This window comes from Cyprinodon tularosa, unplaced genomic scaffold (assembly GCF_016077235.1).
Source record: "Cyprinodon tularosa strain WSP-4 unplaced genomic scaffold, ASM1607723v1 ctg5, whole genome shotgun sequence".
Taxonomy (NCBI): domain Eukaryota; kingdom Metazoa; phylum Chordata; class Actinopteri; order Cyprinodontiformes; family Cyprinodontidae; genus Cyprinodon; species Cyprinodon tularosa.
Window position 1 is genome coordinate 2,663,679 of NW_024039229.1, and position 22,336 is coordinate 2,686,014.

Below are 22,336 nucleotides of genomic sequence, written 5' to 3' on the forward strand. Positions count from 1 at the left end.
TCGGGCTTTAAAGGGATAAGAAAATGCCCTCTTGTGGATCAAACAGTAAAACAATAAGTTTATTACCAATTCTTGGTAAAATAAGAGAAAGATCTGTTTATGAACAGATTCCTTCTTATTTTATGAATAATGATTTTAATACAACTTTTCAGCATGTATATAAAAGAAATGAACAGCCGCTGCCCTGACTCAGATAGTTGATGAACGGTTCAAGGAGGAGAACTGAATTAAATGAATGCAGACCAGCCTGGTGATTTTTAAAATAATTTATTAGTCCATTATTTCAGTAAAGAGATTAATATTGATGCACTGAACCTTTTTTTTTTTTTTTTTACATGATTAGTTCCACGCCTGTTTTCTGTACAACAATCATCTGGTCAAACAGAGGACGTCTGAGATGGAGCCGTTTCATTTACAAACAAATGTTTTATGATTTTTAGAGGCAGATTTTAGCTCCAGAAACAATAATCTACACATTTATTCTCACACAGTTCTTTTAACAGGGGGACCAGGACTGCAGCAACCTTAAACTAATTAACTTAGGATCCATCTTTGGTTTAGGATTCATTTTCCTACGATTTCATTTTTGTTTATTTAAAAAGACCCTCCATGTGTTGCAAATTTGGAGATAAAATTTTTAACTCTCATTCGGCTGCAGACATTGTGTTCAGACAGAAACTGATGCTCCGTTTTATAGAAGTGACCTGGTTGCATCATTTCTCACATTAATCTCTATGCAAATGTTAAGAGCATAAGAACTCTGAGATGTTCACTCATCAGACACATTTTAGACATTCAGGTTCTTCTTCTGTGGAGAAAAACACAGATTAATCATCCTTTAGTATTTATTGACTGATGCTGATCTCCAAACCTGCAGGTAAAACATTCAAACTAAACCTTCACAGAAGGCAAAACACAAATTAAGCAGCTCCAAACTTAAAGCATCTCTAAAGGCTTTATAAGGGTTGCAGAGGTCCTGGATGATAAATGTTTGGTTTAAATAAAAAAAGATATTTTACATTCAAATTTTAGCTAATAAAATGATTTATTTAAATAAATACTAAACACAAACATAAAAACGGCCCCTTAACTTTGTGTATGTGATCTATAAATGGAGAAAATCCAGCTAAACCTGACAGGTGTTCACAACAGTCATTCGACTGAATGATAAACAGCACCCTCTAGTGGACAATCCACAGCGCTACAACTAACAAAAATCAAATCTAGTTAAAATAAAACAGACTGTTGCCATGGTTACGTGTGATTTAATGTGCTGATATAATAAAAAGTCTGATTTAAAGATATGAAAATATCCAATTAAAGGTATGAATTTAATTTGTGATCCTGTTACGATGTGTGATTTATTAATGTGGGTATTAATTAAAAACAGATTTTCAAATTAAAAGATACAGTAAATTCAGTCATATTGTTTATACTGTAACTTTTTTTTCAAAAGAACCTGATTACTGCAAACTTTGATTTAATTTTAATAAGTGACCTTTACACTTCAAACAACCAACTTTTTTAATATGGTCAAATATGGTACCTGAAATCAAATTACACATTTTTCAACAAACGTTAAACAAAATAAAAATAAAAAAATATGGTGCAAAAACACTTATCGATTCTAGTTTATATTATAAATTAAGTTATGTATATAAGAAAAGATACAGGAATCTATTTAGACTATCTCTAATGAGGCCAAATATCAGTCGGGAAAAAAAAAACTGCAAAATATTTAACTGCTAGTATTCTGGAAACTGTCTGGTTAACTTTTGCTCTTTAATAATTTTAGATCTTTTTAAGAAACATAATTAATCAAGAAGATTAGTTTAAAAACCAAAATATAAACATATTATTTTCTTCATACATCTGTGCTGCATACATGCCTTTTATGATAAAATAACTTTTATACTGAAATACAGTGTTAATGATGTAAACCAGACCCTGAAAACTCATCTAGGATCCCAGAGAATCCTGGATATAAGAAATAAAAATAAAAATACTGAACAAAAACAGATACATTTATAGTCAGAAAAGCCTTGGAGAGCATTCGTTTTTATTTACTGATGATTTCTGAACAGATGCATCCAGCTGACTTTAATAAATCACTTCCAAATAATTAAATATGAGATCAAAACAGAAACTGAACAGTGAACAGCTTATAATACAGATTTAAATATGTATAAAATTAAGATAAATATTCTTTTTAAGTAGCAAAAACATAGAGGACTGTAAAGAAAAAAAAGGTGCTCCGTCGCCCCCTAAAGGTTAAAGATAGAATTATTCTGTAAGATTTTATTTCTAGCAGCGATTTATCTTAATGTAAAGTTGGAATATTTAGACAATCAACATTAACAAAGTGATTCTGTGAGGAATATCTGAAGTTTTTGTTTAATTAAAATGTGTAAATATCTCAGATGAATCATAAATTATTCATAAACCTGAATCTCAGCCCCAGTGTGACCAAAATCTGTTAGGAAAATCATCAATATGAACCCTGCTGTCCTGTAGTCTCTTATAGAAACATGAATTTTTATATTTTTCTATTTCTAATCACTCTAACAGACATTTATCTGAACACAGCAACAGGTCATGTTATGAACTGCAGAGAAGTTACAACATCTGGACCGTTTCTCTGCTCCTTCTGGAAGGTTCCCGCAGAAACCAACAGTGCTCTGGTTTCCTCACAACAAACAAACGCTGTTTTAACAAACAAAAAACGTCTTAAATGATTCAAACTGAAGGCGTACTGTGAGGCAGCAGGTCCGATTTTCAAATCTGTGCAAAAACTTGATGATTTGAGACAAAGTGAAACTGAACGGCAGCAGTTTTAGTCTGAATCTAGAGAACTGATCCATCTGGAGAGTCTGGGTCAAACAGAAGCTCCAACAAAGTGCTCTCTCTCTCTCCCTGTTTTGGAAAATATTCTGGATTCTCCCAGGTAATAAATAAAAGGCAGTAGGAATCATCAGAACCATCAGAACCATCAGAACTGAGCTCCTGTTGGGTCAAACTCAGCTTTAGGTCACGCTGCTTTCATCTGCGCTGACTTCACACACATCTTCCTCACACACACTCCGAGCCAAACCCAGACCTCCAAAAATCCCTGACACCTGATCTGGACCCAGTAGCCCTCCTGCAGCGGCCATGTTGTTTCCATGGTGACTGCTTGCTGTGGAGGAGGAGCCGCCGTGTTGCTGCGTCAGAGCAGCAGCAGAAACAGAAGCTCCTCCTCTGGTTCCGTCTCCCTGCCCTTCAGGTGCAGACAGGAGGAGGTGGGTGGAGGTGCTAAAATCCGGCCCCTCCTCTCCTCCTCGTCTCCCTGCGTCCCCGCCTCCGTCCTCCCCCGGCCCGCTGCGCCTCTCGCAGTGCGAGCGGTGCCTCATGAAGCTGTCGCGCCACATGAACTTCTTGCCGCAGCTGAGGCAGTCGTAGGGCTTGAGGCCGGTGTGGGTCTTCATGTGCTCCGTCAGGTGGTGCTTCATCTTGAACTTCTTGGAGCAGACGGGGCAGTGGAACGGCCGCAGGTCCAGGTGCATGTTGATGTGGCGATCCCTCATGCTCTTATGGGTGAAGGTTTTCCCACAGTGACACATGAACACCTTGGTCGTCCCTCCGGAGCCGCCGCCTCCACCTGAAGCGCCACCGCCGTCCGACCCATCCGCCCCTAACCCGGTCTGCATCTGGACCGCACCGTGCTCCAAACTGGGAGCCTTGAAAGAGGCTCCGCCCATCATTCCCAGCGGAGGAGTAGCGGGATCCAGGGGGAGCCCGGAGGCCTGGCTGTAGAGCAGGATCTGGTTCCCCTGCATGTCCAGAGGGAAGAGCTGAGCCCGGGCCGAGGCTGCAGACTGGACCTGACCCAGCAGAGCCGACACCGCCCGGCTGGTACTCTGGTTCTGACCCGCAGCGTTGTCATGAAGGTGCTGAGCTAACGTCTGTTCGATCAGGCTGCCTTCAAACTTGAGGTAGTCCTCTGATGACTGGCAGTAGTCCACCTGCAAAAACCAGAACTCAGATTATCGCAAACAGACTAAATCAAAGAACTATTATAGAAAACTGTCAACATGCATCAAATAAATGATAAAACAATTCAATTATTTTATTCTATAAAATAAATACTTTTAATTGCATCTTCTGTGGGTTTATTATCATTGAAAAAATTATCATTTTGCTAAAAATTTTTCCTGCTATGACCTTTAAACACCAAAACACTGAAATTGTTGCTCATCATTTATTAACAGCTGAAGTTTAAACTGATTCTAAGGAATCATCGGGGGCAAAGTCTGTTTAGTTTTTATATTAACTTCATTTCCTTTATTTCTGCATTAATCAATTAATCATATTGATGTAGATTCTCAGTCAACCTGGACAAAATACACATTATTGCATAAAAGGAAACTGAACATCATGTGCTCTTCATTAACCCATTAGTCAATTCAATCCCCCCATTAGTGGAATTGATCAGATTACAGCTAATAAATCTGCTACTTTTCTGAAAATTTGGCAAAAATATCTCCATGAAACAAGAGAAGAATTTCAGTCATCTTCACCTTAGAAGATAGAGAGCAGCTGTAAATAGAAACATTTTTTCAGCCTAGCTAAAGATTCTCAATTAGAGCTAGGTCTGGATTAGGTCTGAAACAATTAATCGGATAAATTGTGATTAATTGATTATTTAAATAATCTTTAACTAATCTAGTAATCATTACCTGGAGTGTAGAGACTCTGAGATATTACTTTTGCTGACAGAGCAGCAAGATTGTAAAAAATATTTAAAGATTTTGCATTTGAGGTTGTGAAAAAAGTCAGTTAATCGTCTATCAAGAACTCAAGTGTTAAAGTTTTAGATTCACCAGGTTCAATTTTGTGAAAAGTCTTCTTTAAGGGATCTGGCTATGCAATTATTATTTGGAAAAATCAAATCAAGAGAATTATTTTTAAAATATACATTTTTAAGGGGTGTGAAAACTAAAACTAAAAAGACAGAGAACCTTCGTGTTCTCCTCACCTGTGAGTCCATGTCGCTCTCCGCTCGGCTCGCCAGCTCAGCCGAAAGGCTCCTGATGTTGGAGATGTTGAAGTTCCCTCTCTCCCTCTCTCGCGCCAGCTCCATCTCCCTCTCATCTTCGTCCTCCTCATCCTCTCCCCCCTCCTCTCCTGACACCACGATCAGGTCGTCGTCCTCCGGACGCTCGGTTTTCACCACCACCCACTGTTTGCGCGGCATGATGCTGGGCTGGCTGTAGGTCGGACGCTTCTGCAGCGTCTCCTCTGAGTCCTCCCCGTCCTGCAGAAGGATTATTATGGGATAGAAAGTATTTAACTAAAATTAAACAGTTTAATATAAAATTATTTAATAATTAGAGAGAAACGGACCTGATAGGAGGAAACCCCAAAGCTGTCGCTGACACCGACTTCCTGCTCCATCACTGAGCTCCCCTTCTTCCTCCTCCCGCTGCCTCCTCCTCTTCCTCTCTTCCTCTGGTGGTACATCACCTCCTCTTCCTCCTCCTCTGCCTCCTCTTCCTCCTCCTCTATCAGCAGGGCCTCCTCTCCTCCTGATGGCATGCAGTAGCTGGGGGTGTTGCTGGCTCTGCCTCCATCCAGAGACGCTCCTCCTGCAGCTGCTCCTCCTCCCAGGAAGCTGCCGCCGTCTCTGGGGCTGAAGTAGTTGGTGCTGCTGGGGGACTGGCTCTCGCTCACTGAGGGGCGACTGGAGGGTTGGGGGGCTCGCTGGGGGTCGTTGGGCTCTACCGCCGGGGCTCCCCCTGAGCTTCCAGCTCCATCGTTACCAGAATCGGCATTGCTGCTGCTGCTACACCTGGGATTGGTCGAACTCCCGCTTGTTCCAGCCTGCGCTCCTCCGCCGCCTCCCGCCGCGGCCGCTCGGCCCTCCCTCAGCAGCTCGGTGCATTTGTCCACTATGTGCCACATCTGCAGCACGCTGCCCACCGTGAGGTAGTTAACGATGTCGTCACGCAGCATCCGGAGCTGACCGGTGTAGGCGCAGCTCAGGACGCTCTCGAACGCCAGCGGGTCCATCACTGCGGGGATGGAGACGGTCGACATGTTCTTCAGCAGAACCTGGATGAAGGAAGGAAAGGTTACAGGATAAAAACCTCAAAACCTGGATCCCTTCAACCCTCCAGACCACTCAGATCTTCTGGCTCCAGCCTGCTCTGCATACCTAGAACCAGAACTAAACATGGAGAAGCAGCATTTAGTTCCTATGCTCCACTTATCTGGAACAAACTTCCAGAAAACTGTAAAAGTGCGGAAAGCCTGAGTTCCTTTAAATCAAGACTAAAAACACATTTGTTTGGGATTGCCTTCGACTGTTCTAGTTAAACAGTTCAACTAAAACATATTTTCTTTAGTCCAACTGTTTTTAATATTTTTTTTTGTTTCTGCATTTTTTACTTTATTTATTTATTTTTTTTTTTCCTACTTGCTTTGATTCTGTTTTATCTTCCTGTATTTTAATCATGTAAAGCACTTTGCATTGTCTTTGTACTGAATTATGCTATACAAATAAATTTGCCTTGCCTTGCCTTGCCTAAAGAATTAAGAGGGAACCTCCAGGTTAGAAACATAGATAATTAACCACTTATAAAGCGAAGTCTTAAACACTGGAAAAACAATCTAGAAATAAGTAAAAATTTCTTAAATTAAGTTTACCCTTAATTTAAGTAGGTAAGTGAGATAGTTTGCCAATGAATTAGCATTTTTACTCTTAAAATAAGTAAATTATATAATATGCACTTGAAATAAGACAATATAATTTTGTTTTCCTATTTTAAGTGTACATTTTCTTGTTCCATTGGCAAAATGTCTAATTTACCTCCTCAATCCAACACAATTGCACAAATGCACTTATTTTAAGAAAGAATTACTTATCTAAATTTTGATTTTTTCCATAAATCTGCTGCTTATTAAATCCTCTAAGAGCTCTGCTGGGCCGTATCGCCCACCTGATCATGGAAGTACGGCGAGGACGCAGCCAGGACGCAGCGGTGGGCCTTGAACACGTGTCCCTGGACGTGGATGGACAGATCGCAGAGACTGCCGTCCTCCCTCTGTCGGTTCAGGCTGTCCAGCACTGAGGTCTGAGCGCTGGGGAAGCTCACCTCCACCACTGATCCACCTGAACTGCTGCTGCTTCCCACCTCCATGGCAACCGACTGCATCTGGATGGAAGGAAAACTTTAGGATCATCATACTGCAGTAATTATATCAGTCATACTTCAAACTAAAACATGACAACAAACAAACAGCTGAGGACAGTAAAATGACTTGGTCATTTAAGGCTTTATATGTGAGAAGGAGGATTTTAAATTCTATTCTTGATTTAACAGGAAGCCAATGAAGAGAAGCCAGGATAGGAGAGATATGATCTCTCTTTTTAATTTTCATCAGAACTCTGACTGCAGCATTTTGGATCAGCTGAAGGCTTTTAACTACAGTTTGTGGACTTCCTGATAGTAAAGAATTACAATAGTCCAGCCTTGAAGTAACAAATGCATGGACTAGTTTCTCAGCATCACCCCTGGACAGGAGATTTCTAATTTTTGCAATGTTCCTCAGATGAAAGAAGGAATTTCTAGAAACCTCTTTGATATGGGATTTAAATGACAGGTCCTGATCAAAAACAAAACCAAGATTTTTTACTTTAATGAAGTGACTGACTAATCAGCTTCTTTTTCAGATGCTCTGGTCCAAAGAGTATAATTTCTGTCTGCATTCAGACAAAATAAGCATTATAAGCATGAACGATTTTATTATTACTACTCTATACTGTCGTAGGGGATACCACAAGGCTTAATCCTTGGTCCTTTTCCTTTCTACCTGCTCTCACTTGATGCTTTTTTAATATTTGCAATATTTGACCACATTTTTAAGATTACAGCTACAATAATCTAATCCTCTGCAGAAAATCACCAACTGTTCTGATCACCCTCAGGCTAATGCTCATAAAAATTAACTTCAGTTTGATTAATTAGGCGTAAATAATGTGGTTTAGGTCAGACTGGAGTACCTGGGAGGGCCCACATGAAGATGTACAATCAATGACAGGAATTAAACACATAATCTTCCTGCTGCAAGGCAACAGCGTGACCCAGTCACCATCATGTGCTCTGCTTAAATCACTAACACTAAAGGTGTCCAGATTCAATGTTAATATCAGTCTGATACTAACCAACATCTAACATTTGTTTATATCCACCTGCATCTAAAATCATGCTGATAAAAACACTCTGCTTATCTTTAAAGTCACTGTGCTTTCATACCTACTGCTGTTGACTATTGTTCTGTTTTAGTATTCTAACTTGATCAAACCATTTCTACCATTCTACAGAGAAAAATAAGCAATAAAAGCTTGAATGATTCATACCGATATTGTATCAGGTCTATATCGTTATTGTACTGCCATTTCCTAGAGATTCACAATTATGCCTTATTATGAAATCCTTTAACAAAACAGGGAGAGCTTAAAGGGGTATGAACACATTAACAAACCCACAGAGAAACTACCTCATAGTGGAGGTCTCAGAAATATGTCTATTCTTTAGTAAAAGGACAAATAACCGTGTGGGAAAAAGCACTGACTAATGTATAAATACTACTGACTGAATATTTTCTTTTAATTAATTACAAGTTAAATTGTATTTGTCCAATTGTAAAAATAAGATTTTGCCTTAAGTGATACAAAAAACTTTAAAACTGACTTTCAAAAAAAAAAGAGAAAATACAGCAATTAAAGCAGAACCTAAAACAATCAACAGGTACATTTAAAATCTAATAAAAGAGGGAAAGATGGCAAACGTTTTTCAAAACAAACAGGGCTCCAACTGAAAAGCTATTCTTCCTGCTCTTGATTTTCTTTCTATTTGGTTGAAGCTGCTGTTGTTTTCAATATTTATAGAATTAACAAGCCCAGTTGGAGAAATTATAAACAGATATTTGTATTTAAAATGAGTGAGTAAGAGTAAAAAGCAGGGGGATTTACCATTAAACAATACTAGGCAATTTTCTAGGGCCCCATGTTCCTGGGGGCCCCATAAAACTCTGTGTACATGTATGGTTAATAAAACTATTCCTTCTTTGTCCACATTAATTATGTTTTTGATAAAAATCCTTTCACTCAAGTTCCATCAGAACGCTTATAATATTAAGTGTGTCTCTTTTTTTGTTGTCTTCTTAATTCAGAGCCCCCTTGCCTGTCTTTTAGTAAAAATTCAGATTGCAGTTTTGCTTTTTTTCCCAATATATTGTGCAGCAGTAACATCTGTTTTTCAATCTCTAGCAACACATTTAAACAATCTCTAAATCTTTCCACAAAATAGTTATTTCTTACTTATTGAAAATCAAACATAAAACGTGAATCATAATTATCTAACTTAAGTGTAATTGAATTAAGTTTCATTTCTTAATTTTCTTTTATATTTTTGGGAAAAACAATAAATGCAGATTTTATTTCCAGTTTATTAAACCTAACCCTAACAGAAACAGTTTACCTGCTAATGGTTCTTTGTGTATTTAAGGCGATCAGAGTTTAACTATAATAGTCTGCAGATAATTTTTCTCTGTCAAACAGACAATCAGACTCATTTCTTTCTCTCCAGGTGTTTCCTGACTCTGCAGGCAGATCAGTTCCTCAGTGAAGCTTCAACCATCAGGTTTTCCTCAGTGACCTGCAGCTTAGAACTGGTTTAACAGGTTGACTCTTCTGAACATCTTCTCTGTTTTCAGTCACAGAAAACAAACATATAAAACATTTTACAGCAAAGTGCATCAGAAAAGCGGCACCATCCAACAGACAGGCTGAGCATTGATCACATCCTGAGGAGGCAGTGAGCCTCATTCTGACCGCAGACAGGGAAACATCTGTGGAGCATCTGTATCACCGCCAGGCTCCATCACAGCTGTGGCGTTAGCCTGTTAGCCGCCGTTAGCTCCCAGAAAACAGCGGAAAGCAGCAGCTTCGGCTCACCGTTTCAGTCCCTGCGGCCCTCAGAGGTCCGGTCGGTGGGGGGGCTGGGGGCAGGAACCGCTGCCAGGTCGCTCCGAGCCCGAACTTCCAGGCGCATTTTCCCCGAACCGTCAGTCCGTCAGATCCCTGCGGCGGCAGACAGCGGTACTGCGCCTTTAAGGCCGAGCCAGACAGGCGAGCCAGACTTTAGCCGACAGAAAATCAAATACTGGAAAAAGCTTTAAGAGAAGGACCTGATGGAGGAGGAGGAAGGTTTTTATTTATTTATAAAATCAAATATTGAAAACTTAAAGATGATTAATTTATATTTCTTAATGCAGTATATATTTAACACCAAAATATTAGAATATTTATATTAAAATAACTATATATATATATATATATATATATATATATATATATATATATATATATATATATATATATATATATATATATATATATATATATATATATATATATATATATATATATATATACATACATATATATATATAGTTATAGAATATACTGTATAACTATACTATAGTATAGTGTAGTATAGTTTTATATATATATACATATATATAGTTATAGAATATACTGTATAACTATACTATAGTATAGTGTAGTATAGTTTTATTTATATATATATATATTAGGGTTGTCACGATACTTTTCAACTCGATACCGATACTAAGGAAAATATTCGATACTTGATACCATTTTCGATACCACAAGGATAAAACAGACTCCAAAATTCAACAGAAATATTTTCATTAACAAATAAAATACAATAAATAAATACAATAAAGGTTGTTTGCTGTGCACAATATCAAGCAAGCTTGATAAAAAACTTATAAAATTTAAATTAAGTGTTCCTTCCTTGGCTATGCTTTGCACACATAACAATGACACTAGCCAAACCAGTTAAGAAACAAAAATAATTCTCAGCAGCTGCACCTCTTACAAAAAAAGTGTGAAACTGAAAAGTGCACAGAATGAATCAATCCCACAGTGTTCAGAAAGTGCATTTTCCTCTATTCTGCACTTAAGATGAATGACTGCTTAGGTGCCACAGGTGGTGGCACTGTATCAATACTTTTAAAAACGAGTATTGTATCCGGATACAACATTTCAGTATCGATACTTTTTTGAGTATCGATACTTTTGACTACCCTAATATATATACTATAACTATATATATATATGTATATATAGTCATAGTATATATATGTATATATACTATACTATATATACTAGGGCTGAAGCTAATGGTTATTTTAAAATCGATTAATCTGTTGATTATTTTTTTGATCAGTTGATTAATAATCACATGGCCAAACGTGCCTTAAAGATTTTTTTTACTAAATTAAACCACTTGAGAAATTCTGGATAGAGCATTTTGATGGATGAAAACGTTTTTATCTTAAATGCTAGATGTTTTATATATTCTTATAACATTTTTGGTAGAATTGCTGCTCTAAGTGGATTTCTCTGTCAGCTAAAAGCATTTTTTAGAGTCTCTAGACTCCAGTTAATAATTAATTGGGTACTAAATCAGTGGAGGATTAATTTAATAATCAATTGATTAAATACATTTGTTCATGAAATGGATATATCCAAGAGATTGCACAAAACCCATCTATTTCCCTCAAAATGTTCAGAAGCAGTCTGAAGCATTCTAGGTCATCTCATCTTTTAAAAGATAAACTGTGTAAACTCCAGACTGTTTCTCACAGCACACACCTTGACCAACCATCCTGCATTTGAACCAGAACATCTTTTATCATCACAAGTTTCCTGGAGCCAAAGGCAGAATGTTAATGTTCCCAACTTGCAGCTGCAAACAGTATCTGACTGTATGCAGTTACTTTCAAGGCCAACTCTTATCCGTCACATTGATAACAAACTTTGTGTTCCTGCAAACAATGTTGCACGCATTTATCAGCTACATAGAGTAAAATGTTGTGTTTTTTTTGCAATAATTTTGTGACTTAATCAAATAGTATAAATTCTACATGCATCTTTTCAGTGGCAGTTCTAGACTACTTTTACCACATAGTCCAGGGTTTTATATGTGGGCACAAGCAAAATAATGAAATTAACAGAGCAACATGTTTTGTATCGAGACAAAAAAAAAAAAAAAACTACTCTCAGCTCTGCAGACCCTCATCTTGCAGAGTTTGACTGAGATTCTTTCTAAATATGGCTGAAGCTAAAGGTGTAACACCTTCATTTTTAAATCATTGCTAAAGTAAACCTGTTAAAATTTAAGTTATTGCTCAGTGCATATCATATATAATTTGGTATTAAGTCTTTAGAAGGCCTATTAAGGAGCCAGATCCAGTTCTATAGGCCACTGGCCTGTTTGCTGCTCATGCAGTTTTGCTCTGATCCCCATTTATGACATTTGATTTTTGTCTGTCCAGAGTTGACTCTGGGTACCAAAGCACTCTGAGAAACCTTTTTCTGCTGTAATGAATTTATTGGGAGTTATAACCACAGTTACATTTCATGTGAAACAGACCTTTCTGCAATTGTCTCTGGTTTTTAGGTTTTTAATCAGGGAAAAAAAAATCAGACAATCAGAGAAAGAAAAATGGAAAATATTTCTATAAAACTATGAAGTTTTGGCATGTTTAAATACAATTACTACAAAGCATGACCATATTATGGTAAACATCCACCCATTTTCCGTCACACTTTATCCCTGCTGGGGTTGGGAGGGGTGCTGGTGCCCATAGACTGTGCCCTCCGACAGTCTATAGGCGAGAAGCGGAGTCCACCCTGGACAGGTCGCCAGTCCATCGCAGGGCAACACAGAGACAAACAACCATTCACACACTCCCCCCTAAGGAGCATTTAGAGAAAGCATTTAATCTAACAGTCATGTTTTTGGACTGTGGGAGGAAGCCAGAGTACCAGGAGAGAAACCATGCATGCTCAGGGAGAACATAAACATAAAATAAAAATCATTTATAGTTTAATAAATGTTACAGAGGAAGCAAACCTTTAGGTTATCGTTTCCGTTATATTTTACAGTGAGACCTGATAGAAAAGTTCTGGGAACTAAATTACAAGAATAAAAAGAAAAGCACCACGTTTGTTTGCAGTCACTCTGCATTTATTCATACTGACAATACAGGATCAAGAATATATGGATAATATGGATGTTTTTCCCAAACAGACATGAATGAATGATATCTACTGTATGAGTAAAAAACTGAAGAATTTAAAAAAGCCGACAAACAAATATGTACAGGTACACAAAGGCTTGATGTAAAGAAGACGGGTGAAAAAAACCCCATTAAAATACAAGTTTTAATGATTTGTAATCAGAGCCTGAGAATTTACAAAAAAATCTCAGGACTAAGAAATTTGGCCCTACATTAAAGACCAAACTCCACAGATATTACAGGTTCAAAACTTCACATGGTGTAAATGATAATAGAAAAAAAAAAAAAAAGTTTGACATGGCAGTTATCCAAAAACTTGGATCTACTTCTTGTTGGAACTCGCTGTCCCGATGACACAATCATTCACCTGGAAGAACAGAAATAAAAAAAGGTTTAAAAGGTGAATCTGAACGTTTGGATCTATTTAAACAGCTATTAAAGGTATAGAGGAGGATTTTTGCAAAGTTTGGAATTTGGAAAAGACCCGCCGTCTCCACTTAAACACTTAACCCCAGTATGTATTTATAGAAATGGCCAAAACATGGTCACATGGCGTTTCATCCACATGCTTTTCAAAATGGGTCTTTAAATTTTCTATAACATGTTTCAAAATGATTTTTTCACCAATACTTTTTTTTTTTATAGCTGTGTAAACAGATAAAATGAGATTTAAAATTCCATCTGACATGTCTGACTCTGCTAGAGTAATGCAACAGCAAGTATTAATTTTCAACAACACCCCCTAATGGCTGGAATCATTGGAAACTAGAGGCTCAGATCTTTCCACGTTGTTTTAATGTGGGTAATAAACTACTTTGTTATGATAAACTACTTATATTTATTTTTATAGTCGGAAGGATGTCCTGAAACCATTACAAATACAGCAGGCCAAGTCCCCTGCCACGGCTGAGACTTCATTCTCTTCTAGGTGAGATTTCTATTCTGCAAAGATCTGAATAAATACATATATTAGTTCTGATGTATCATAATTTCCTTAGATTTATATTCCTATTATGATTAGAAGTTAGTGTCAAATACAGCTACAGTGTTATTGTTGTTTTCAGAGGAAATATATTTTTCAATACATATTTCATGATTGCCAGCCACCTTCCAGGCTGCTATGTTCAGCCTCAAGCCTCAACATTGGAAAGAACACAAATGAAAATGCAGACAGGATAGTAGCTGGCGGAAAGAAAATCAAATGGTCACACCTCACAATTGAAACATTTTTAGCAATTTTTTTCTACATAATAACAATTTGCAAATATTTTGCATATTTTCTTAGCAGAACTCTCTGATTCAAATTAATTTTTACATTTTTGTACAGTTTTCAGATTTCTAATTCTGTTTTTCAATAAAATAAAATGTTAAGTAACAAAAATTAAACAATTCATCTTATTTTCTATTCAGCAGGCTTTGCCTTATGCAGAAGGTCTCCAATAATGTACATCAGCATATTTGTCGGGTCAGATTCCCTTTTATGAGTGGAAAAATGCATTTGGCACAATTTGGCCACTTCTGACTAAAAATCCCATTTCCATCAAACACAATGCACACTAAAACCTTTGTGGAACAAACATGCTTCAACGTATTCAACCTAAATTTGCTTGAGTTATAGTCAAAATTTGGATCTATAAAGTCTGAGTTTCAAAAGGGGTTTCATGGTGTTTTGCAGTGTTTATTTTGGACAAAAAATTAGCAAGACTAAAAATGTCCTCTTTTTTCTGTTTAATTACCTATAATTTAGCCATGGTGACATTTACAATTGTGGTTCCATCTGAAAAATATTCCAAAATGCCTTTCTGTCAAACAAATATAACCAATTGGGTTTCCAATTTATAGTTTGGGAGCTGCACTTAATTTAATTCACATATGTCATTTCAGGCAGAACTTGCCCCTAAGACCCTCTGTGCTTAATAAAGTTGTATTTATTTCAGACTTTATTAACAGACACATACTGACCTTGCTTGCAAACCTCAGAGAGTTCAGAGTTTCTCCAAAGCTGTCCGGCTCAGGGGAAATGTTCACAAACATCAACCTAGAGAATCAAAACCACAAAAATCATTGGAAACTTAACAGATTCTGAGAAAAGTGACTCAACACGAGTTTTGAATCAGGATTTGAAATAAACCACGCTTTAAACAGGTGAGTGCATCTATAGGGGATCCGATGAAGGACTCACGTTTTGCTGTTTCCTCCGAGGCAGTTCTGCAGCAGGTAGGTCAGCTTAGAGTTCCTGTAGGGAATGTGGCTCTCCTGAAACGGTTTTTAATGAGAGACAGGTCAAACACCAAATTAATGCAGCTTTTCAGTCATTCGCTGTGAATAGATCAGCCTCACACACCTTATTGGCCAGAGAGGTGATGACGATGCCCAGGTTGGACAGGGAGCTGTTGATGCAGGTCATCTCTTTGAAGCGCTCTCCCTGAGACTGACTCTTCAGCATTCGCTCGCTGCCGGCCAGATCCACCAGACACAGAGTGGCTGAAAACGTGGAGAGCAGGAGAAACAGTCAGGAAAAACAGCTGCTTCAATTAATGTCACAGCTTCTTTATAATCCATGACTTTTATAGAAATCCTCATGACATGTAACTTATCTCTCTAAGAGTCTTTGGTTATATTTAGGTTTCCATAATAGCAGCAAAGGCGACAGCAATGCACCAAGGCTTAGGGGTCACATTTTAAACTGTTTGTAGCATCTTATATTAACCATTAGCGCAATTAGCACAGCTAGCGTTGAAAAAAAAAAAAAAAGGTTTTTGATAGACTTGATAGAAACCAAATCCATCTTTTGGTTGATTTAGGAAAAAGAAACAAATGGAGGATTGGTTACCAGGCATAGAACCATGCAGCCATCAGCTCCTTTGAGCTCTGGAGCCGAGCACCAACGTTCTCAAAGTACTTTTAATATGAAATTATTACATAATGTTAAATAAATGATAAGTATTTTTAATTCAGAGTAATTTTCATTTGAATGTGCTTTACTGGAGGCATCCATGTTTGTCAAAGAACACTACTGCCACCTACTGGTTTGTGACGTCACGGTGCGGTATCGGCTGTTGATCAAGTCCCAGTGCTGTATCTGGTGTTTGTCACAACGCGCTATTATCCAAGTCATCTTGAAAACATTCTTCTTCCAAATGTTGGCTACATATTACGGGTTTTTTCTCTGGCCAGAAGTTCGATGGCAAATCCTCCCTCTTCAAGTTGGCGATCCAACGACCAACCCGTCCGTGGAGGATCAGGAATCAGAAAGATGAGATAAGTCTTTTTTTTTTCCTCTTTACTTTTACCCGATGTATTAAAACATCCAACTGCCATGCACGGGGGCATTGTCAGTTTAATGGTGAGGTCCTCTGGAAATCTTCAATAATTCTTGGTGATTGTCGTCTAGTAGTTCACATTGATTTTGTAAAGCGGGGAGAATCATCCCAAAGAGTGTTGTTACTGGTTGTCTGTGGGTGTGCTCAATGACTGGTAGTATTTTTCAGATCTGAATGACTGGTTTTAGTCATCCGCTGCTTTCTAAGCATATCAGTGTTTAACTAAAGTTCTGCTTTAAATGTGCAGTAAAAGATGACCGTCCAAACAAATCAAACCTCAAACCAGCTCCACTGTTCATGATTCAACACTCACACTTGCATTTGATGTCCCTGCCAGCGTTGACTCCCTCGATCTGCAGCTGAAACACAGAGTGGGAGCGGGAGGAGCGGTCGTTCTGGGCCGTCATGGCGGTGGAGCGGTTCTGTTTGGCCAGAGCGATCAGACCGAGAACCTGCAAGGAAAAAAAAAAAAAAAAAAAAAAAAGGAAAAATGAGTCTTCACTGCGTCATTATGTGGTCTACGATGGTGGAGCCTCGGGAAGCCGTACCTGATCCTCAGTGTAGACCTTTTCGTAGGTCAGGTTGGTGACAGACACCTCGTTGTTGGCCGTCTTCCGGATCTCGTGTTCTGGTCTCTTGCTGGCCTTGCCCTTGTACAGGAGGTCTCGCAGGGTCTCGTTGTAAATCTCAACAAAACTGGCTGTGAAGGTGAACTGAGACGGAAACAGTTCAGATGTTAGATTTGATGCAATCGAGGAGGACAGAGCCTCACAAGGTAAAACCTTTAAGCAGCTGAACCAACCTCCCAGCCTTGTGACTGCAGCTTGTCTCCAGCTTTAAAGATCTGCTGCACGGCTCTGGGAATGACGCCCCTCGTGTCGTCGATTTCCTCCCCCTCCATGGTGTAGGTTTTCCCACTTCCAGTCTGACCGTAGGCGAAGCAGCAGACGTTGTATCCATCCAGAGCCGACTGAACCAGCAGGGAGATCTCATCAAAGATCTGAAAATACATTTTCCAATCAGGCTTTTTCCTCTGTAGCAAAAATAACACAACAGATATAATCACAGTGACTGTTCTTAACGAGCACAGATTTCATTAACCTCCTGCTGCGATGACTGAGGCCCAAACACCCGGTCGAAACTGAAGTGATAATTCTTCTGAGTGTCTGCAGATTTCCCTGTATGAGACTGAAGGGCAGAAAAGGCAGATCTCAGTTTAAACCAACAGCCTGATGGTTTTATTTGAACCATGACAGCATTTCAAAAATATTCCCACCTCCTCGCTTTTGGCCAGCATGATGGACTTGTTGTCGCTGGCTGCCAGCTGGATGTGTTTACTCAGGCCTCCATCCTCTAGAGGGCGAACTCTGCAGAACACCCTGATATTACCCTGGAACAGAAAATTATTCCCTTTTTAATGTTCCTGAAGATTAGAGACTGTGTCCAGTCACAGATCAGATCTTTCAGGGATATATCATCACTGGGCCATGAGGAGTTGTGTTATCATGCAGGGACCCACCTTTAGCTCTTGGATGGTGTTATGGAGGCGCCGGCGCTCCATCTCCCCGGCGTGAAGCTCGTCTTTCTGCTCCGCCACCATCTCTTTCAGAGAACTGACTTCTTCTTCTGTTTCCTTCAGGGTGGCCTGAAGTCTGGCCAAAGTCGACTCCTGAGCCGACAGCTTCATCTGCAGGAAAACATTAAAATGAAGGGAGTAATTATTCATTTCTCTTTCAGTAGGCAGGAGATTGGATTCATCTTTAATAAAGTTCTTAGCTAACAGGTCTGGCTGCTGTCAGTCGTTTGGACCCGTGCAGAACCAGCCGGTCTGAGGAGGAGAGCGTCTGACCTTCAGAGTCTGCAGCTCCGTCTCCTGGCTGTCCCTCAGAGTCTCGATAACTTTGTATTTCTGTTCCAAGTTGGAGAGCTCCTTCTGGAGAACGTTCTTCTCACTCTGCTCTTTCTCAAGCTCCTTCTCAACTCCAGATAACTTCTTCAGCTCCCCTTCATATTCACTAATCCAGCAAGAAAAAATATAAAGTTCAAAACCACCAATTTTGAAACCCAACTCATTCTCCAACAAAACAAACTTCCTACCTGATCTTCCTTTTCTGGCTCTGGACTTCTCTCTCCAGTTCAGCCACTTTAGTTTGACTTTGTGCCACGGATCCTTTCAGCGCCTCGTTCTCCTCGTTCACAGACTTGAACTTGGTCTGGTAGGTGCGGATCTTACCCTCCATGTCGCTGACCTTCCCCTTCAGGTCCCATGGCTGACGACGGGTGGCCCCAGTACCGCCTAAGCACAAAAACTTTATTAGCCTCAAGATCCTACAAACAAAACTAAAAGTGTGATTTAAGTCCACTAATCTTCAGGTAATTTTAAATTGTATAATGCAGCGTCACCATCTCCAACTAGAACATCAACGCTCAATTGTTTTGCAAATTACTGCAAAAACTGGACCTAAAACCGTTTTTCGATGCTTTCATGTCAAAGATGACTGAAGATAAAAGTTTCTCACCAGGTTTGGTTGCTGCAGCTTGTTTGGTGTTTGAAGCTTTTGGAGCAGTAGAGGCTGCAGTCGGCCTCAGGACTCCTGGCAGAACAATACAAAACCATTAAGCTACGACATGTTCCTTCAGAAGCACCAAGTTTTATAAACAATGAGCTATTGGGGTCATATTTAACCCATCAGGCCGCAGAGAGGGCATCTTACCTCTGGAAGGAGCAGCAGCCACAGTAGCAGCTCCTGCACCTCTGACTGGTCTATCTGTGAGAAAAAGAAAAAAATAATATTTTTTTTATGCAATTGAAGCAGAAATATGATCTGCTTAGATGGTTAAAACATGACGTACAGAGAGACGCTCTGGCTGCTGCAGCAGGAGGCCGCTTGTCACCAATGATTGTTGCAGCAGCCTGAGGTTTATGTTGATCCTGCTCCTTACGCATCTTCTTCTGCAAAATTACAGTGCAAAGTGTCAGCTTCTGATTTACATACAATAACTTAAGTGCAAGAGAAGGGAATTCACCTGAGATTCAGGGAATTTAACTATAAAATTTTAACATTAATTTGACTTAAAGGACCAACAACAGACGGTCGCCTGCTTCAAAAGTCACAGGTCTTATACCTACAAGGAGCCCAGCAAAGGTACAGATGTACAACTTCTCCAAAATGGAGCAAAGCTAAAGTAATACAGAAGATGATCATTTCTATATTATCCTCTCCTCCTGCAGTTCTTTTTTCTCAGACTCAACATTTCACAGTAAAATAATATCTCACAGAAAACAGTTGCAGTAAATTAGTGCTTCTAAGAGGATCGGCTTCCTTCCACTGATCTGACCAGTATAACATGCTGACTTTGACGCCCACAAGGCCTTCCTCTGCTGCAGCTGCTTCTTGGTCTTTGTCTGACTTCATCTTATACACAGCGTAACACATCTTTATGGTTACAGAATAGAAAATATCCCTATGTGCTTTTATTACAAACCTGCATGGGAGCCATTTCCTGGGAATTCTCAGAGCTGCTGCTAGTGAGAACCCTTTTTGTTGACATGACTGGTAGTCTGGACATATTCAGCTGAGGAGAGAAGAAAATGAAAGGGTCACAAAGACAGTAAACCAAAAAAATTAACGGTGAACAGAGGAATGTGGCCCCTCCCCGATCTGTTGCTGCTCACTCCTAGTTGGCTTCTGTTTTCTTACAACAAAGATGCACTTGCATACTTGACATTTTTAACACCTAAGAAGACATTAACTTCCATTCTTTAAGCTAAGGAAGAAGCACACCTCACTGTTATAGTTGTGAAAGGTTAAAAGCAGCCTAAGAAGATGAGACTGATTTACAGTGTTGCACCGATACCGGACGAGGCCCCAATCCAGCACTAAAATGATGGTATCGGCAAGTCCCAACAAAAAGGGCACAGATACCATTTTGAGAGTCAAACATGTATTCAACTATTTTCACCCATTCCAGGTAGGCAATAAAAAGTTCTACTGGATTCACTCTATGGTAGTCTTTTTCCTGCTTCACAAAGGTAGGCAGCAGCTTCACAAAGCCATGATGGCAATTATTTTAAATCCAAGTAGAATGCAGTTCTTTATATACACACACATATCAATTTCAAACAGATGGTATCGGACGATACTGCACAGCCAGGTATCGGGTATCAGGACCAAAAAATTACATCGGTGCAACACAATTTACAGCTGATATCAGCTTCTCACTGTTTTGTTTTTCTGCAAAGAGCTGAAATCAAAGTAACTAAATGTAGTCAGAGTTCATCCTACATGTCTACTTAAATCTTGACAAACAGGGTATTATATTGTTAATAAAACTATCATGGATAACATCATTGTAATATCATTGAATAATCAAAGTATTGAAACATTCAAGACACAATAATCAATGGTGTTTCCATGTTTCTGTGTAAATGTGAACAAACATGCTATCAGTTTAGAGAGAAACTGATCAAGAAGCTGATCTAAATTCATCTTGAAATAGAAATACCTTTATTGCCCCACAGAGGGAGAATTCAGGTAAGAGACACAAAACAAACAAAGCCTACAGGTACAAACAAGTCTGAATAATATGGAAAACAGTAGAAAAAGAGAACAAGAAAACATCAGCTTTGTATTCTGAAATTAAGCCACAAGGTAAGAGGTGGAGTTAATTTAAAGTTGAAAGTATAAGTAACATACTTTGGAAGACACTCCAACTTATATAGGCTAAAAATAATATAATAAAAGATTAGGCTAAAAGTCCCAAATCAAGGCTAAACATGCATATTAGCAGAAGAAAAAGAGCATATCGCGATATCTCCAGACCAATGGGACTGGGTTCTATTGTTTTAGGTAGTTTTTAAGGTTCATTGTTTACAGATGGAATTTAACTCAAGTTCTGTAAATCACACTGTTAACTTGTACATGCATCAACTCACTCTGAAACATTTCGATTTTAAATTTGCTCGGAACTGATTATTTGTTCCGTGTAATCCGTACGAGATTAGCAACCAACGTCCGCGTTGTTGGCGTTCAGCTTTTACCCTGAGTTAAAACTGCGCAGCTAACATAGAAAGCGACTATATAATAGTTTAAATGTGATTCTTAAAGGGATATTAAAAAGCTTGGATGATTAGAGTCATCCTTTTAATACTAATACCTTACAATACGTCAGAGTATTCGCTGAATGTCCTCCCGTTTCGCCGTCTCAGTACGTTTGAATTTGAAATCAAACTGTTTTGGTGAGCGCTTCGGATTCTCTACCGTGATTGGCTGAGAGGGTGTAAACCCCGCTTCCGGTCGTGTGTACGCTTGTTATGGCTCACGGTCTGTCTTGCTTGGGCGGGATACATAGTCTTTGTATGGTAAACTCCGCCCCAAGAGAGATAAAGGTTTGATTATTTTTCCTCTAAATTCTTTTACCCACAAATAACACATGTCCAGGGTTTAAATTGAAGTCTGGCAAGGCATAGAAAATGATGAAATTTGTTAAAGAAATCTTTGTTTAATTTTCAAAACAAAAATGTGATATGATTTTGTGAAACACTTATATATATATATATATATAGGAAAGAAGAGATTGAAGTTATTCTAAACACAAAGCATAATTTCGACACTAATAAACACAATAAAAAAGTATTGAAAGTTAAGAATTCTGAAACAGAAAATCTTAAGGATACCTAAGGGTGACATTATTTAATAGAGAATAGCTTTATTTTGACCATAGGTGAAAACTTAAATTAAGACACGTTTAAAAAAAAAAGAAGGTATTTTTACTTTGCTAATGGCATTTGATCGATAGGATGTACGCAAACACTGAACTAAATTGACTTTTGCACAAAGCATGAAATATCCCATGTA

At 38.7% G+C, this 22,336-nt stretch overlaps 2 protein-coding genes across 3 annotated transcripts; both read right to left on the bottom strand.

Annotated features, from left to right (window-relative positions):
- Window positions 1-1,797: 1,797 nt before the first annotated feature.
- zbtb22b (zinc finger and BTB domain containing 22b) lies at window positions 1,798-10,156 on the bottom strand. The gene is made up of 5 exons (XM_038302844.1): window positions 9,998-10,156; window positions 6,978-7,193; window positions 5,383-6,090; window positions 5,015-5,293; window positions 1,798-4,001 (listed from the first exon to the last, which is right to left on the bottom strand). Exons 2-5 carry the CDS (start codon window positions 7,191-7,193, stop codon window positions 3,024-3,026), a joined length of 2,181 nt encoding a protein of 726 aa, XP_038158772.1. The 5' UTR covers window positions 9,998-10,156; the 3' UTR covers window positions 1,798-3,023.
- Window positions 10,157-12,516: 2,360 nt separating this feature from the next.
- Window positions 12,517-21,754, bottom strand: kifc1 (kinesin family member C1). 2 transcript variants are annotated; one of them, XM_038302850.1, is made up of 17 exons: window positions 21,636-21,754; window positions 19,965-20,054; window positions 19,332-19,431; window positions 19,193-19,246; window positions 18,998-19,072; window positions 18,576-18,774; window positions 18,328-18,493; window positions 17,998-18,165; window positions 17,755-17,868; window positions 17,580-17,666; window positions 17,281-17,478; window positions 17,027-17,191; window positions 16,792-16,930; window positions 15,500-15,639; window positions 15,338-15,411; window positions 15,118-15,193; window positions 12,517-13,522 (listed from the first exon to the last, which is right to left on the bottom strand). In XM_038302850.1, exons 2-17 carry the CDS (start codon window positions 20,046-20,048, stop codon window positions 13,478-13,480), a joined length of 1,884 nt encoding a protein of 627 aa, XP_038158778.1. In that variant the 5' UTR covers window positions 20,049-20,054; window positions 21,636-21,754; the 3' UTR covers window positions 12,517-13,477. The 2 variants fall into 2 exon arrangements, with proteins under 2 accessions (XP_038158778.1, XP_038158779.1); XM_038302851.1 differs by having other exon boundaries at window positions 21,641-21,706.
- Between the last annotated feature and the right edge of the window lie 582 nt (window positions 21,755-22,336).